Source organism: Carcharhinus amblyrhynchos, chromosome 21, assembly GCF_965287045.1.
Source record: "Carcharhinus amblyrhynchos chromosome 21, sCarAmb.v2.hapA, whole genome shotgun sequence".
Classification (NCBI taxonomy): domain Eukaryota; kingdom Metazoa; phylum Chordata; class Chondrichthyes; order Carcharhiniformes; family Carcharhinidae; genus Carcharhinus; species Carcharhinus amblyrhynchos.
Window position 1 is genome coordinate 12,818,807 of NC_137344.1, and position 19,282 is coordinate 12,838,088.

A 19,282-nucleotide genomic window follows, 5' to 3' on the forward strand; every position below is an offset into this window, starting at 1 on the left:
ACTAGATGCTTTGCCCTCAGCTGGCATCGCTCTCTCAAACAAAGTGTCATAAGAACATAAGAAATAGGAGCAGGAGTAGGCCATCTAGCCGCTCAAGCCTGCCCCACCGTTCAATAAGATCATGGCTGATCTGAAAGTGGTTCAGTTCCGCTTACCCGCCTGCTCCCCATAACCCTTAATTCCCTTATTGATCAGTAATCTACCAGTGATTTAAACATATTCAACAAGGTAGCCTCCACCACTTCAACGGGCAGAGAATTCCAGAGATTCACTGTCCTCTGAGAAGAAGTTCCTCCTCAACTCTGTTTTAAACTGACTCCCCTTATTTTGAAGCTGTGTCCTCTAGTTCTTGTTTCCTTTCTAAGTGGAAAGGATCTCTCTACCTCTACCCTATCTAGCCCCTTCATGATTTTATATGTCTCTATAAGATCATCTCTCAGCCTTCCAATGAGTACAGGCCCAATATGCTCAATCCCTCCTCATAAGCTAACCCCCTCATCTCCGGTATCAATCTGGTCTAAGCTCCCTATTACTTAAACTTCAGAGCAAACACAAGTTCTCTAAACTCAGTTGCCAAGAGTCTTGTACGATTTCTTAGTGCTTTGAACTTCTGCCTTCCTTCTCAGATAGGCACACACTAGCTGCACTGTGCTGAGGTGGTTGAGGTTTTCTTTCTGTATTTGTCTCTCCTTGGACTGCTGTTATTAGGCACAGTGTTTTTCTACTTTCTGTTCTTTTTTGAAATTAACTGAACTATTAACCCCTTTGTAACCTATATGGTCAGTTCAAAAGGTTGTCAAACCTCATTAAACTATAAATATGCAAACAAAACCTCCAACTTTCCTGGTACCTAACTCACAAAAAAATGAAACAAGAACCATGTTTCACCCTTCTTAACACAAGCACAAGTATAAATTTAAACCAACGTTCCTAACATTTAATTTATCAATGCTTTTTCTGATCTTATGAATTCCAAGGCCACATTTTAAAGCTTCGCTTGGACAATTGGATTTTAGCAAGGGGCTTTCCTTGTATGGTGAATTAAGGAAAGAGTTCTCAGGTCTATTTGAAGCCTGGAATTTCAAAATATTTAAGATCTGTGGAACAAACAACAGACCCTTCAGCCATCCAAGCCTGCGCCGATCATGTCCTATCTAGACAACCACTTGTATCCCTGTTTTCCCTGTCTGTTCATGTGTCTATCCAGATAAGTCTTAAGTGTCAGTAACATGCCTACCACGACCATTTCACTTGGCAGGCCCCTATCACTCTAAAAAATTTTCCCCGCTCATCTCCACCGAAACTTTCCCCCCGTACCTTGAACTTGTGCCCCCTTGTAATTGTCATTTCTGTCCTGAGAAAAAGCTTCCAACTGTTTACCCTATCTATACTTCTCCTAATTTTATAAACTTCTTCTATCAGGTTGCCCCTCAGTCTCCGTCTTTCCAAGGAGAACAATACCAGTTAATTCAATCTTTCCTCATAGCTAATTACCTCCATACCAGGCAACATCCTGGCAAACCTTTTCTGTACTCTCTCCAAAGCCTCTACCTCCTTCTGGTAGTATGATGACCAGAATTGGACACAATATTCCAAATGTGGTCTAACTAATGTTTCATATAACTAACATAATTTGCCAACTTTTATACTTGATGCCCCACCTGATGAAGGCAAGCAAGCCATATGTTTTCTTCACCACCTTTTCCACCTGTGCTGCCACTTAAGGATCTGTAGACCTGCATACCTAGATTTCTGTGTGCCTATGCTCCTGATGGTTTTGCCATTTATTTTATAGTTCCCACTTGAATTGGGCCAAATGCATCACCTCACATTTGTCCAGATTAAATTCCATCTACCATTTCTCTGCCCATTTTCCTGTTTATCTATATCCTATTCTATTCTCTGACAATCTTCATCACTATCTGCAATTCCAGCAATCTTTGGATCCTCTCCAAACTTGCTAATCAGATCAGCTACATTGTCTTCCAAGTCATACAGGTCCCAGCACTGATCCCTATGGAACACGACTAGTTACAGACTTCCATTCAGAAAATCACCCTTCCATGCTACCTTCTATGGCCAAGATGTGGATATGCTGGCATTGGACTGGCACAGTGAGAAGTCTCACAACATTAGGTTAAAGTCCAACAGGTTTATTTGGTAGCATATGCTTTCGGAGTGTCACTCCTTCAGGTGAGTGAGGAATTGGGTCCACAAACAGGGCATATAAAAGATACAAACTCAATTTATAAGATAAATGGTTGGAATGCGAGTCTTCACAGGTAATCAAGTCTTAAAGATACAAACAATGTGAGTGGAGTGAGGTTTAAGCACAGGTTAGACGTGTGTATTGTCTCCAGCCAAGAGAGTCAGTGAGATTTTGCAAGCATGTCGTGGGGTTATAGATAGTTTGACATAAACACATGATCCCAGTTGAGGGTATCGTCATGTGTGCGGAATTTGGCTATCAGTTTCTGCTCAGCAATTCTGTGTTGTGTGTCCTGAAGGCCGCCTTGGAAAACGCTTAGCCAAAGATCAGAGACGTAAAGCCCATGACTGCTGAAGTGTTCCCTGACACGAAGAGAACACTTCTGCCTCGTGATTGTTAAGCGGTGTTCATTTATCCTTTGTCATAGCATCTGAATGGTTTCCCCAATGTACTATGCCTCAGGACATCCTTCCCTGCAGCACATCAGGTCGACAACACTGGCCGAGTTGCAAGAATATGTCCTGCGTACCTGGTGGATGGTGTTCTCACTTGAGATGATGGCATCCATGTTGATGATCTGACACATCTTGCAGAGATTGCTGTGGCAGGGTTGTGTGGTGGCATGGTCACTACTCTCCTAAAGGCTGGGTAGTTTACAGTGGACAATGGTCTGTTTGAGGTTGTGCGGTTGTTTGAAGGCAAGAAGTGGAGCTATGGGAATGGGTCTTGGCAAAATGTTCATCTGCATCAGTGACATGAAGGCTCTAGAGAAGACATCGTAGCTTCTCCGCTACAGGGAAGTACTGGATAACGAAGGGTAGTCTGTCTGCCGAGTCTCGTGTTAGTCTTCTGAGGAGGTTGGCGCAGTTTTTTGCTGTGGCATGTCAGAATTATTGAATCCGGTGTCTGTTACAATTTTCCTCATCTGAGCAAATCCTGTGTACACGGAAGGCTAGCCCATAGGGGATGGCTTTTTTTAATGTGTTCATGTGGAAGCTGGAGATGTGGAGCATCGTGAGGTTATCTGCGGGCTTGTGGTACAGTGAAGTGCTGAGATGACTGTCCTTGATGGAAATGCGCGTGTCCAAGAATGCAACCGATTCTGGAGAGTAGTCCATGGTGAGTCTGATGGTGGAATGGAACTTGATGTCATCATGTTGTTGTTTCAATGATTGTTTGCCATGAGTTCAAAAGGAAGAAAATGTCATCAATGTATCTAGTGTATAGTGTTGGTTGAAGAGGTCTTGTTCAAACCTATGCATAAAGATGTTGGCGTATTGGAGGTGCAAATTTGGTCCCCATGGCCATTGTGTCTGAATGAAGAACTGGTTGTTGAAGGTGAAGACATTGTGGTCCAGGGTGAAGTGGATGAGTTGTAAAATTGCATCTGGAGATTGGCAGTTGTCAGCGTTGGTACTGAGGCAGTTGCAGCAATGCCGTTATGTAGGGGGTGCTGGTGTAGAGTGCTGAGACATTCATTGTGACAAGGAGTGCTCCTGGTTCAACTGCTCCAGGTGTGCTGAGTTTCTGTAGGAAGTCATAACAGGAGCTGGGGGTTCTTTGTAGAATGGGTTTCAGGATGCCCTTGACATAGCCAAAGAGTTCTCACACAGGGTCCCATTGTCTGATATGATGGGATGTCTGGGTGTGTTGGCTTTGTGTATCTTTGGGAGGCAGTAGAGATCTCCAACGCAGGGAGTATGTGGGATGAGAGCATGGAGGCGGCTCTGAAGGTCCGTATCAAAGCTCTTGCTTGATAATCTGTTGAGTTGATGGGTGTGTTCTTTGGTCAGATCTCTGAGTAACTGTCTGTAGCGTTCCTCATTGCTCAGTTGTCAGTACACTTCTTTATAGTAATCCATTCTGTTCAGTGTAACAGTTGTCTTTCCTTTGTCTGCTGGTTTAATGACAACGTAACGGTTGGTCTTGAGAGCGTGGATGGCGTTGCATTATGCTTGGGTGACTTTTGGGGCCTGTCTTGTGAGTGCAGCTGATGAATCTGGTATTGACACACCACCTGACTGCTTGGGCATACATGTCGAGTCAATGGCAGCGGTCTTCTGGAGGAGTCCAATTTGACTCTTTCCTCTTTGGTGTGCTGCACCACAGATCTTTCTGTTGGCTGTCTCATTGTTTTTACTGTTTGGTCTGTGTTGGTTGAGAGACTGATGGGATCAATTTTGGTGGTGGGGCAAAATTGAGCCCTCGGCTGAGAACTTTTGACTTCATCTGGCTGAAGTGTGTAGTCCGACAAGTTGACAATGGACTTCCCTGCAGTGATACGGTTTTCTACTGTGGTACTGGGGCAAGCATAACTGCTGCTGGTGGTGATGCCAAATTTCTTAACTTTCCTGTTCTTGGTATGCATGTAGATGGTATAGTTCTGTTGACTCGTCTGTTTGGCAGTGTTTTGCAGCTGGTCTGCGTCCTGAGCACAAGTTGAAAATATGGACTCTATCTTGTTTTCCAGGTGCGGCGTCTGCTGTAGAGCTGGTGTACAAGGTGGTTGAGGAGTGAGAGAGAGGTGTGACAGCAAAGTCTCTCAGCATAGTCTGTGAAAGGATGTCCTGGGGCATTGGAACATTGTCATAGCATCTACATGGTCTCAATGGATGAGTGAATATTGCTCAATAACCAGGCAGGAGTGTTTTCTTCCTGTTGGGGAACACTTCAGCAGTCACGGGCATTCAGCCTCTGATCTATGAAACTATGAAGCTGGGCTTGGGCCTGGGCTTGCGCTTAATATAAAAAAGGATAGCAAGAGTTTTTATAAATATATAAAAAGGAAGAGGCTGGCTAGGGTGAACGTTGGTCCCTTAGAGGATGAGAAGGGGGACTTAGTGGTAGGGGATGGGGATATGGCTGAGGTCCTGAATAACTTTTTTGTTTCTGTCTTCACGGAGGAGGACGTGAATAATTTTCCGGGTGTTAGAGATGGAAAGGTGGTAGGACTGGAGGGTCTTAATGACATTACTGTTACTAGAGAGGAGGTGCTCGACAGATTGGAGGGACTGATTGTGGACAAGTCACCAGGACCGGATGGAATGCATCCGAGGGTTCTGAAAGAAATGGCGGAAGTGATAGTGGATGCCTTGGTTGTTATTTTCCAGACGTCGCTGGATTCCGGGTAAGTGCCGGAAGATTGGAAAGCGGCTAATGTTACGCCGTTGTTTAAGAAGGGTGCCAGGCAAAAGGCAGGGAATTATAGGCCGGTTAGTTTAACGTCTGTTGTAGGTAAAATGTTAGAATCAGTCATCAAGGAGGAAATAGCAAGGCATCTTGAGAGGAATTGCTTGATAGAGCAGACGCAGCACGGTTTTGTTAAAGGGAAGTCGTGTCTGACAAATTTACTGGAGTTCTATGAGGATGTGTCTAGGGCAGTGGATAGAGGAGAGCCGGTGGATGTGGTCTTTCTGGATTTTCAGAAGGCATTTGACAAGGTACCTCACAGGAGGTTATTGCAGAAGGTCAGGGGACAGGGAGTTGGGGGTAGGGTGTTAGCGTGGATAGAGGGTTGGTTGTCAAATAGGAGGCAGAGAGTGGGGGTCAATGGGTGCTATTTGGATTGGCGGATGGTGACTAGTGGAGTGCCTCAGGGGTCGGTGCTGGGGCCTCAGCTATTTACCATTTATATAGATGATCTGGAGGAGGGAACCGAGTGCAGGGTGTCGAAATTTGCTGATGACACCAAGATTGGAGGAAAGGCAAATTGTGCAGAGGGTGTGGAGAGTCTACAGAAGGATCTAGATAGGCTGGGCAAATGGGCCAGGAAATGGCAAATGGAATTTAATGTTGGCAAGTGCGAGGTGGTCCACTTTGGTAGGAATAACGGTAGGAAGGATTATCACTTACGTGGCGAAAAACTGCAGCAAACGACGGTGCAGAGGGACCTTGGGGTCCTTGTGCATGAGTCGCAAAAACCCAGCTTGCAGGTGCAGCAGGTGGTCAGGAAGGCGAATGGGATGCTGGCCTTCATAGCGAGGGGGATTGAATATAAAAGTAGGGAGGTCTTGCTGCGGCTGTATAGGGCATTGGTGAGGCCGCAGCTGGAGTACTGTGTGCAGTTTTGGGCGCCGTACTTACGCAAGGATATTTTGGCCTTGGAGGGAGTGCAGAGGAGGTTTACTAGGCTGATGCCGGAGTTGAGGGGGTTGAGCTATGAGGAGAGGCTGAATAAACTAGGCTCGTACTTGTTAGAGTTTAGAAGAATGAGGGGAGATCTCATTGAGACGTATAAAATGATGAATGGGATGGATAGGATAGAGGTGGAGAGACTCTTCCCGCTCAGAAAGGACAGTAGGACTAGGGGGCACAGCCTCAAGATAAGGGGGGGCGGTTTAGAACGGAGTTGAGGAGGAACTTCTTCACTCAAAGGGTGGCGAATCTCTGGAATTCTCTGCCCGTTGAAGTGGTGGAGGCTACCTCGCTAAATATTTTTAAGACGCGGGTTGATGGGTTTCTGATAAGAGAGGGGATTAAGGGTTATGGGGAGAGGCGGGAATGTGGAACTGAGCCACGACAGATCAGCCATGATCTTATTGAATGGCGGGGCAGGCTCGAAGGGCTAGATGGCCTACTCCTGCTCCTATTTCTTATGTTCTTATGATCTTTGGGTAAGCATTCTCCAAGGCAGCCTTCATGACACACAACACACAATTGCTGAGCAGAAATTTTTAACAAAGTTCTGCACACATGAGGACGACCTCAACCGGGATCTTGGGTTCATGTAGTATCTGTAACCCCCATGACTTGCCTGCGCTTGCAAAATCTCAATAACCATTGTCTCCTGGCTGGAGACAATATACACATCTTTAACCTGTGCTGAACCCTCTTTCCACTCACTCTGTCTGTACCTTTAAGACTTGATTACCTGTGAAGACTCGCATTCCAACCATTATCTTGTAAATTGAGTTTGTCTATATATGCCCTGTTTGTGAACACAACTCCTCACTGACCTGAAGGAGCAACACTCTGGAAGCTTGTGGTACCAAATAAACCTGTTGGACTTTAACCTGGTGTTGTGAAACTTCTTATTGTTCTAAGGCCAAGCCAGTTCACCCCTGATCCTGTGTGATATAATCTTTTGCACCAGCCTGCCCTGATGGACCTTGTCAAATGCTTTACTAAAGTCCATGTAGGCAACATCCACAGCCCTTCCTTCAATCATTTTTGTCCCCTCTCAAATAATTCAATTGAATTCGTGAGACATGACCTCCCTCATACAAAACCAAGCTATCTGTTGCTAATAAGACCATTCAGTTCCAAATGTGTATACATCCTATCTCTAAGAATCTTCTCCAACAATTTCACTATCACTGACATCAAGTTCACTGGCCTATAATTATCCAGGGTATCCTTGCTATCCTTCTTAAATAACGGGACAACATTGGCCAATGGGGAAATAGAAGTTTGTGAGAAGCCCAGCAAATTCATCTTTTGTTTCCCTCAGTAATCTGGATAAATGCCATCTGGCCCTGGGAATTTGCATTCCTTAATGCTTTTTAATATATCTAACTCTTCCTCCCTCATAATGATGACTTGTTGTATTTACATATCCCTCTGAGACTCTACCAATCAACATGTCCCTCTCATTTGTGAATACCGATGCAAAGTACTCATGAAGGATTTCATCCACTTCCTTTGGTTCTACACATAATTTTCCTCCTTTGTCCTTGAGTGGACCAACTCTTTCTCTAGCTACCCTCTTGTTCCTAATGTATGTATAAAATGCCTTGGGATTCTCCTTAATCCTATCTGCCAAGGATATTTTGTAATCCTTTTTGCCCTCCTAACTCCCTGTTTGAGCCCTTTTCTACTTTCCCTATATTCTTCAAGTGTTTTTAGTTGTCTAGACCTAATGTATGCATCCTTTTCCTTTTTGACTAGACTCGCAATTTCCCTGGTTATCGACAGTTCCTGAATCCTGCCTTTCCCGTCCTTCCTTTTCACAGGCACATGCCTGTCCTGCTCCCTGATTAACTGCTTCTTAAAAAACCCACATGCCAAATGTGGATTCACCCTTCACTGCAACTTTGATGACCTGGCCGGGCTCATTCCCTAGCACTAGGCCCAGCATAGTTTCCTCTCTAGTCAGACTATCCACATATTGTTCCAAAAAAACCTTCCTAAACACACTTAACAAATTTATCACCATTCAGACCCTTAGCCTGAAGGGATTTCCAGTCAATGAGAAAAATTAAAATCTCCCACTACAACAACCCTATTATTTCTGCATCTGTCCAGAATCTGCTTATTTATCTGTTCCTTAAGTTCCCCTAGGCTGCTGGGTAGCCTGTAGCATACCTCCATCATAGTGACTGCCCCCTTTCTGATTCTGAGCTCTACCCACGTTATCTTGTTATATGATTCTGCTAAAGCTCTGTATAGCTGTAATATGTTCCCTAATCAGAATTGCAGCTCCCCCACCTCTTTTACCTTCCTGTCTTGCCCAAAACACTTATAATCTTGGAACATTTAGCTGCCAGTCCTATCCCTTTTTTAGCCAAGTCTTGATTACTGCAACCACATCCAAGTTCCACGCATGAATCAAGGCTCTAAGTTCACCTGACTTACCTGTTATACTCCTTGCATCGAAACAGATGCACTCCAGATTTCCAGGCTCAGAGTTCGACCTCTGGCAGTGTGACCTTCCTCTTAGCTAGCCTGGCCTCGGTCCCATGCTTATCCCCAGTCTCTACACTTGCTGGCTTACTGTTGTGATTCCCAACCCCCCGCCACACTAGTTTAAACCACGCCGAACCATACTTGCAAACCTCCCAGTCAAGATATTAGTGCTCCTCCAGTTCAAGTGTAACCCACCCATCTTGTACAGGCCCCACCATCCCTGGAAGACATCCCAAGGATCCACAAAGCTGAAACCCTCCCTCCTACACCAGTTCTTTAGCCATGCATTCAGCTACACTATCTCCCTTTCCCTAGCATGTGGCATGGTGAATAATCCTGAGATTACTACCCTAGAGGTCCTGTTTTTCAATCTTCTACCTAACTCCTTAAATTGATATTGTAGGACCTCACCACTCTTTTTACCTATGTCATTCATGCCAATGTGGACAACGACATCTGTCTGATTTCCCTTCCATTTTAGGATGCTTTGTGCCCATTCAGAGACATCCAGGTCCCTGGCACCAAGGAAGCAAACTATCATCCTGGAGTCCCTTTTATGGCCACAGAAGCACCCGTCTGTGCCCCTGACTATTGAATTCCCTACCATTATTGCTTTGCTATTACTTTGAACTGCCCCTTTGTGCAGCAGGGCTAGCCATGGTGCCTTCAGTCTGGTTGCTGCTGTTGCTGTCCCCTGAGGGATCTTTCCCCTAATAAGTATCCAGAACGGCATACTTGTTTGATAGGGGGACAGCCAGAGGGACACCTACATGTCAGCCTACTCAATCTGGTCACTCATCTAACTTCCTGCACCTTGGGTGTGACCACATCTTTGTAGCTATTATCTATAACAATTTCAGCTATGTGCTCCTCAGTGCTTCCAGCTGCTACTCTAATCGATCCACACATTCGGTGAGCATCTGCAACTTCCCACAGATGTAGTCCTCAAGGACAACAGGCATGGTGGCACAGTGGTTAGCACTGCTGCTTCATGGCGCCAGGGACCCGTGTTCAATTTCTGGCTTGGGTCACTGTCTGAGTGGAGTCTGCATGTTCTCCCTATGTCAGCAGAGGTTTCCTCCAGGTGCTCCTGTCTCCTCCCACATTTTGAAAGATGTGCTGGTTAAATGCATTGACCTGAATAGGCACCAGACTGTGGTGAGTAAGGGAGGGCCAAAGGGCTTGTACTGTGCTGTGTTCTATGTTCTATGGAATTTCACAGTAACTTTATAGCAGTGTTAACTTGAAGTGTCCATGATACCCCACATTGTGCAAAAGTAGCACACAACCCTGCCAATAACAAACGTTCTATCGGTTATTAGATTAAAAACTAAATACTAGTTAGGCACTAAAAAAAATACTGCTGCTGTTCTCCCAAATAGGCCCTGTAAAATTAGTGTGAATCTTGGTCCCTGCACTCTGAAGCTGAACTGCCAAGGGAGAATCAATGATATCTCCTGCTGCAGTAAACATTTCTGCCTTCAGTTTCCAGGCCTTTTCTGGTAAAGTCTGCCTGTACCTTCAGCTTCTGTTGGGAGCTTTTCTCAGATTAGAAAGCTTGATTGAAGTTTTTCTTAGTCTTCTAGCATTTTGATTTCTTGAATTTTATTGCCTTTATGTGAAAGGCATATAGTTTGAACTAAGCATAATGGCGTCGTTTACAAGTAATTTTATTGGCATGGCTCGAACAGCCATCGGTGTCTGGTTAAATAAACTGCTGGATGATAGAGAATCTTTTGGAAGCAAGTGAAGGAATTTGAAGATAAAAAAATGTGCAGTCCTTTGTTTGCCCATGACAACTCTATAAAGAGACACCATCATGAGAAGCATGCTCTGAAGGAATTCTTCAGAGAGGCCACAAAGATTAGAAATATTTTTGGTCAAGGCTTTTTTTTAAAAAAAAAAAATGTGGTATCTATTTTCAGTTAAATAAAGTTAAAGTTCAGTTAAAGTTAATATTCAATTAAAGAGTTAAAGTTCAGTAAAAAGTTCAGTCGGCTCCTGTTCTTGTTTGCCTCAAACTGGAATACTTGTTGGGTGTTTAAATTATAGCCACGTAATAGAATCATAGAATCCCTACAGTGCAGGAGGCCATTCAGCCCATCGAGCCTGCACTGATAACAATCCACCCAGGCCCTATCCACACAACACCCTCAATTTACTTTGCTAGACCCCCGAAACTAAGTTGCAATTTAGCATGGCTAATCAACCTAACCTGCACATCTTTGAACTGTGGAAACACATGGAGAATGTGCAAACTCCACAGACACGAAGCCAGAATTGAACCTAGGTCCCTGGCACTGTGAGGCAGCAGTGCCACTGTGTTGCCCCTCAAGAGTCTAATGAGCTGTAATTTCAGGCCTTTTGTTTTTATGTTCAACATATGAGGGATAGTTATATGTTTAGTTGAGCCCATGGGACAAAGAAGCTGAAAGTTACAATGAAGGTAGAACATCTTTTGGTGTTTCACAGGTTTGTTAATTTTATATCAAATGGGGAATTACAATGGAATCTCCATTTAGAAAATAATGTTTGACTTTAGCAGGAATAATGCGTGGACTGTTTCATTGAAGTAACTAAGTACTATGGGAGTAATCTTATGACTTGAGCCACCTGAATTTCAGTGAGGCAAGGTGGTACAATCAGGTGACAGGCAAAAAATGAGAAACATGCCCGGTTTCTTGCCTCCCCTTTATCGTACCAGCCCTGTTATACCAGCGAAATTGACTTCACACCCAGAAAGGGTTTGAATCCAATTTTAATATTAATGGCATCATTTAAATGATGTAATAGTATCACTTTACCTGATACTATCATCCAGGTTTCCTTCAACTTATCTGCTCACCGATCGAGCCTCTCACTGGTGAGAATCACAGATAGATGCCACTACTGGGAGACCAAACGTGCTGGCTTTGCTAGTGGGATCAGTGGCTACAGAGGATACAGAGGCATAGGGCAGTGCCAGCCTGGCAGTGCCAACTGGACAGCTGATACTGCCTATCAGGCACCTTGGCACTACTCACCAGACACCATAACTGTGCCAGAGCAATGCCAAGGGAGTGGGGCCTGCATGGAGTCAGAGCTATGACAAGCAGGAGGGAGTGGGAACTCCGCAGGTGTGGTGACCAGTGTAGGAAATCTGCAGAGGGAGGAAAGAAACTGCACAGTGGCAACTGATGAGGGGGATAGACAGGCACAGAGGGCAACTGGCTGCAGGGTTGGTATGGGGCAGTTGTGATGTCTGTGGGGCAGGAGATCTCCTAGGACACTGGAAGATTGGGGCGCCTGCACAACTCAGCAGCCAGATTCCCCAGTGAGCTTAAGCTCCACGTTCCCACCTCCTTGCGAGAATCCCATTTTGGCACTTTTATCACATCAACTGTCATAAGATTGTGACTCACAGCTCGCCAAAAGAGCAGATGCGATTCTCTTCCATTTTCTCACTCACTTGATACGTAGAATCTTTTTCTAAGATTGACACTATATACACTTTTGGTCTCAAACCTAAGAGGGGATGTCCTTTCCTAAGAGGGAGCATAGCCTGGTGAAACTTTGTTATCTCCTAGAATGCAGGAATTGTCCTCAAAGGAGCGATGGAGTAGACTAGACCTATATTTTGTAGTAGTTAGAATAATGGGAGGTGATCTCATTGAAATGTGCAAAATTCTTAATGGGCTTGATCAGGCAGATGACAGGAGGATATTTCCCCAGCCTTGGAATCAGAAACTAGAGGAGTCAGGGCTGGCCCGGGAATTGTTGTGGGGGCCACAATTGGGCTGTGGGAGGGAACTGAAAGGGTAGCATTATGGTGGTCCTAGCTGGCCAGCAAATGGGAGACTGACAGATCGAGACCACTGTGCATGCAGAGTTCTGGAGCTGTCAAACTCTGGTGCGAATAGACCCCTCCATCCCCAGGTTTCTAGTGATATTCCTGAGTGTGACCTCTGCAGTGCAGAGTGGGGAGATTTGAGTGAGAAGCTGCACTGAAAAAATAATCATGATCTAGAACAGTTTTCCCACCTGTACAGCACTTTTGGAAGAATCAGCCCCTAGGTTTTACATTCTCAGAATAAGGTGTTGGCCATTTAGGACTGAGATGAAATCAAATTTCTTCACTGACAAGATTGTGAACCTTTGGAATTCTTTAACTTAGATAGTTATAGATGATCAGTTATTACATATATTCAAGGTAGAGAATTATAGATTTTTGGATATTAAGGAAAACAAGAGGTACGGGATTGTGCAGGAAGGTGGAGTTTAGGTAGAAGATCTTTTGTGATCTTATTGAATGGCAGAGCAGTCTCAAGTAACTGAATAGCCTACTACTTCTATTTTCTAAGAGCTTATGAAAGTTTGGGACCAAGAACACTGAATAACTTGCGCATGTAAGCGTTGGTTTTATTTGAATTGATGTCTGATGATGTTGATAAAATAATCCAAGGCAGGAGCAACATTAATCTGTAAACTTAAAACATTACAAATTTCTGGGTTCCATCCGTCTAAATGTAACTCAACAAGAAGCTCAGATTGCAGTACCAGGGAAAATCCATCACATGTAGCAGCAAAATGGAAAGAGGCACCTCTGCTTATGGGTCACCCAAAGATGCCCATGTGTTAGAGTAATTTAATGATCTCACTTTGTCAGAAAAGTTAAGAGCATTTTCAGATGTTACTGAGCAGATAACTGAATTACAGATAAACACAGTTATACCATGGAACAATAAACAAGCTTTGTACCATGAGCCCCTGAAATGCAAGTCCCTGAAGCAAAATTATTTAGCAGTAATTATTCAGTGTATCACATCATGTAATGCATGTGAGCACTCTGAATGCCAATCTCCAAGCATTGCTCAGGTTATTAAGATACGCTCCAATTTAGGGCCAACCTCTGACACACAATACAGCTGTATTGCCATTTCCTGGCTTGAAATTGGGCACCAATAGATTTCTACCTATCAAATCTGGACTCACCCACCACCCTCACTCAGAGGGTGGTGGGTGAGTGCAATTGGCTGCCGTCGGTGGTGGTGGAGGCAAACTCGTTGGACTCTTTTAAGAGACTTTTGGGTGAGTACATGGGACTTAATGGGATTAAGGGTTATAGGTAGGCCTAGTAGGTAGGGATATGATCAACGCAACTTGTGGGCCAAAGGGCCTGTTTGTGCTGTAGTTTTCTATGTTCTAGTGTTTTTTTCCACAAATTCTGTGGGATACAAGCCCCATTTTCTTATAAATTCCCATTCCTTCGAATATTTCTACTTTTGAAATCAGCCAGTTCTCTTTAAAATACCTTTAAGATGCCATATTGTTAAACTCTTTAGCTTATTTTTCTTATTATTGATTTGTATAAGTACATGAAGCTGAGACTAAATATGCTATACATGTAAATGATGTATTTTTAATTATGTTCTCTGCAGTTTGTAAGCAACCTGTTTTTTTTTGTTATGGGCTTGTCTCAGCCAAATGTCCTTTTATTGTTGCTAGAGTCATACAATAGGCTTTTCGTTTATTTTTAATCTGGTCCTAATGCAATGCCCTGAAGTTTTACCACCCTTTTGAATTGTCTGGCTTGTGACTGATTTTGTAAGCCCAGGCAAAATGAAGGGACAGCGTTCTGAAAGGTAGTGGTGTTTACTACCAAATAAACCTGTTGGACTTTAACCTGGTGTTGTGAGACTTCTTACTCTGTTGTGACTGATTGACAAGTCAGGTGATTCCTTCAGAGGTAAATCCAGAGCTACTTTCAGTTTGGTTAGTTAGAAACTGTTTGCAATCCATATTGAAAACAGTGTTTCTCCCTGCTATTAGAGGTTTGGTTGTTGGTGGCTGGCGAGCTAGTAATAGAGGCAAGGTGTGTCTCTGTCTTTTGAAGTATGCTAAAAGTTCCATGGTCAGAAGGTTTCTAAGAATGCTTGTGTTGGAACAAGATCCATAGCTGTTAAGGTTTATACAATATCATGGATTTTTTTTCCCCTGTTTATAATTGATAAAAGTTATTGCTAATTTGTGACATGTAAATGGTTTCTTAAAATAACATTTGTTAGTGAAAAGCTCCCTAGTGGGTCACTTGAATCATACCTGAAGTGAAAAATCTTATGCTTACCTTTGCCAAAATTCAAAGTGCAAAGCTTATGATCTAGGCTGACTCCTTAAAATACCTTGGAGTTTCTGTCCTGGGTTATAACAACATATTTGTATTCATCATATTTCTCACTTTATCAGAAAGTGGCAATGTCATTTTGCACATAAATACATACCAAGATTCCACCCCATCCTTGGTGTAATAGAAAATCAACAGGGCTGGTAACACCAGCTTTAAATGGGAATCGCAGCAAAAAGTCTAGATGAAGTGGATTTATTTCCTTTTTCATCAAACAAACCTATTTGAACAAAATATTAATAATGATAATTTCTATATGACAAAGAAGTGCTTCCATTTATTAATTGGTATTGAATTTATCTTTGATCAATACATCAAGAATTTTGACCCCTTTAACTTAACAAAATAACTTTTCAATCAACATAAATAATGCAATCTTTCTAAGCCATCTACCTATTCATTAATCTTCTATCAGTCACTTTCTTAAAACATGTCCTAGTTGTTCTCTTTGCCATTTTGCCCAAGTTTTAAACAAGTTTGGATTGCAAAAAAATGGTAATATGGTCTTAGGCCTAGAAATGTTAGGCATTTCAAGGTCTTTGGTCATGTTTCCTAGATAATGAGGTGGGGCCTCATAGATATTGAGCCAGTGAGCTGTTGAAAATAACAGGTTGCAAGCTGCAATTGAGGACTGGAGCTGTTCTGGCATTATGGTGTCATGATATGGAGATGCTGGCGTTGAATTGGAGTAAGCACAGTAACCATGACACCACACGACCCTGCCACAGCAACCTCTGCAAGATGTGTCGTATCATCGACAAGGATGTCATCATCTCACATAACAACACTATCCACCAGGTACACTGTACATATTCTTGCAACTCGGCTGACGTTGTCTATCTAACATGCTGCAGGAAAAGATGTCCCGAGGCATGGTACACTGGGAAGACCATGCAGACGCTACGACAAGAGATAAATGAACACCGCTCAACAATCACCAGGCAGGAGTGTTCTCTTGCTGCTGGGGAACACTTCAACAGTCATAGGCATTCAGCCTCTGATCTTTGGGTAAGCATTCTCCAAGGTGGCTTTCATGACACACAACACACAATCGCTGAGCAGAAACTTTTAGCCAAGTTCTGCACACAAGGACGGCCTCAACCGGGATCTTGGGTTCATGTCACACTATCTGCATGACTTGCCTGGGCTTGCAAAATCTCATTAACTGTCCTGGCTGGAGACAATACACATCTCTTTAATCTGTGCTTAACCCTCTCTCCACTCACACTGTCTGTACCTTTAAGACTTGATTACCTGTAAAGACTCACATTCCAACCATTATCTTGTAAATTGAGTTTGTGTCTTTATATACCCTGTTTGTGAACACAACTCCCACTCACCTGATGAAGGAACAGCGCTCTGAAAGCTTATGGCTTGTGCTACCAAATAAACCTGTTGGACTTTAACCTGGTGTTGTGAGACTTCTTATTGTGGTGTTACGCAGCTAAGTGAGGAAAAGAGAGCATCAGGAAGATGGAACTGGTTGCTTTGTGTCTGGGGATAATGGTAATGTTTGGAAAGTAGGGTGGGAGGGCACTTGCACCCTACTTGAGTGAGGAAAGTAATGTTAGGGGGAGAGAATCTCAAAGAAATCACTCAAAGCTCAGGGTTGATCCTCGCATCAAATGGTTTGTTTTCACCAGCTTCTGTCAAACCCAGTGCCTCTTTCTGACGAACAAAGGAAAATAAACCGTTTAAAGTGAGGACCAACTCTGAGAATTGAGCGATTTCTTTGAGATTCTCTCCCGCTAACAATTTGGTGCTGTGACTCAGATTCCTCAGTCGACTGATACCAGAGAACCGGGTAATTATATTTACTCATTATAAATACAGGGTGGCATTCAGCGACTGATGAATTCCGAACTTGTGAATAGGGTGTGGCCAGCAGACAAAAAGTTGGTGGGTTGTTCATTAAGAGACGTAAGCATTGACAGATATTGCTTATTGTATTGGAATAAATAGCTGACTTATGATAGACAATTAGCCAAGAGACATAAGCGCGGACTTCCGAGAGTGGATTTCTAACGGCTCTAATCCCACTCAATCATGACAAGTAACGAAAGTGAGCTCAAATGGGGGCCAGTAGGCTCCTTGACCCACAGAGAGAAATAAGTTATTGACAAAATGATCAAATCAGGTTGGAAGCCCCACGACTCCCCAGAAAACCAGACGGAGTGGTGGAAGGCAGAAAATAAAGAAAAGGATTAAAAGACATTAATTTTAATACTCCATGCCCATGTAATTCTGACAGAAAAAGTAAATTCATATGTTAATAGTAGAAAACAGCAGCTGTCAGTTATGACAGAACAATGTTGCCAGCATTCAGAACAAATCCCAAGCACTCCATCCTATAACGAGGAGGCAGAGATGCTCAGTATAGGTTTAGGGAGGGAGAGGGATACCCTACCATCTTATGGCCCAGGGACTCAGATTAAGCAGCCCCTATAAAGATTGAATACATCCCAGCAATTCCTGCTCAACAGGGAATATGGGGAATAGCCTCGGGCACCCCCACGGCCACCACAGTTGCTGATGACATATGTCTTCTATCCACTGGGGAGACTATGGCATTGTTGGATAAATTGCCCCTACTAAAGCCTTGCAGTAGTAACAGTTTTCTGGCAGAAGGTAAAAATGCAGGTGTGCCATCACCTCCATAATCAGGATGTTGTGGGGCTAGTTAGAACAAAAATGCCTGAAAACTACTGGCTGCAATTGCAGGCTGCCCACTAGAATGGAACTTGGTGTGCAGACCTGACCACAAACACCCAACAACAGGTGCAAGACTTCCTGGCTTTTAAGGCTGATGTAACTAACACCCGAGGTCAGGTTCCCTTAAATTGGAATGCCATCATAGGGGTCACCTAAAACAAAGGAGAAGGAGCACAAGAATATGGGAATGGGAAGTTTGAAGCTTTTCTTGCACATAGCAGCATTCCTAGCACATAGCAGCATTCCTAATGCCAACTGACAGACTCCAGTCTTCCTCCAATTATATCTTGACGGATTGAGTCCTGCACGCCAGGCAATACTAAAGACAGGGCTGGTACCTTTTAATAATTATGATTTGGGAAGTTGAGCAATGGCAGTAGATAACTACTAGAAATCTAAGGTAGCCATCATTGCCCCATTGAATATAACAGACTCCAGCACCATTTCCACTGCAAAGATAGAAGGGACTCAAATCAGTTTAAATTGGTGGGCTGAAGCGTAATAGGCCAAAGAGGGGAGGAAAGGGTTTAAAAAAAAACAAGTAGCCGCTGACTCTCTGTGTATGGCAGAGAGAGACGATGTAATTGTGCGATCGAGAGCCTAATGTGGTGGAATAGGTTTTAGCAGATCAAAGTGAATTGCTTCTCTGTGAGTGAGTTTAATAAATTACTTTCTCTCAGTTAAAATTTTAAGCTAGTGCAATTGAGGCAGGGTTGGGATTCCTTAGCCTTGGTGACCATGGTCATTTTCAAGAATAAAATCGGACAGATTTGAGCTCTGCCATGTAGGAAAAGGTGGCATTACATTACATCTGAAAAATTGTAAGGAGAGTTAACCATTTCAGCACACAGTAGACTTGATTTTGTATCTGCCTGTGTTGGTTACAAAGGCAGAGCTATAGAAATAATTAGTCATGCAAATTTTGAGCTTAAACTGAAGAGATTGTAAGAAAGTGTAAGTCTTAATTTAGTAGGGATATTTAAAAGTGATAAAAAATAATTTTGGATTAATCTGGATCAGGCTTTTTGTTAAATTCGAAAGTGCATTCTTGATAGAACTGGCAATGAAAAGATAAATGGAAAGAATTATTCCAGAATGTTTGAACTGATGACATCAATCTGAGTGAATTTACTCCTTCCCTGCTGAAACAAGCAGAGAATTAACCCATTCTGCCCCAGACAGGATGGATCTGTGTGTTATAAGACTTGCAGTAGTTTTAAGACGTAAAATCAAAAATCTAATGGAAAAGGGAGTTGGATCAGGTAGAATGGGAGTGTGTATTTAATGATGGGATTTATTATACTGCCAAAATAAGAACATAAGAAATAGGAGCAGGAGTAGGCCACCTAGCCCCTCGAGCCTGCCCCGCCATTCAATAAGATCATGGTTGATCTGTCGTGGCTCAGTTCCAGATTCCCGCTCTCCCCATAACCCTTAATCCCCTTGCCTATCAAAAACCTATCAACCCGCGTCTTAAAAATATTGAGCGAGGCAGCCTCCACCACTGCAACAGGCAGAGAATTCCAGAGATTCACCACCCTTTGAGTGAAGAAGTTCCTCCTCAACTCCATTCTAAA

The 19,282-nt window shown here is 43.4% G+C and overlaps 1 protein-coding gene across 1 annotated transcript in view; it reads right to left on the reverse strand.

Annotated features, from left to right (window-relative positions):
- LOC145356565 (dynein axonemal heavy chain 17-like) overlaps window positions 1-19,282 on the reverse strand; it is an 811,195-nt gene that overhangs the window by 95,879 nt on the left and 696,034 nt on the right. Inside the window, exon 70 of the mRNA XM_080209339.1 lies at window positions 15,091-15,213. Within this exon, the coding sequence (XP_080065465.1) occupies window positions 15,091-15,213 (123 nt within the window). The remainder of the gene's footprint in view (window positions 1-15,090; window positions 15,214-19,282) is intronic.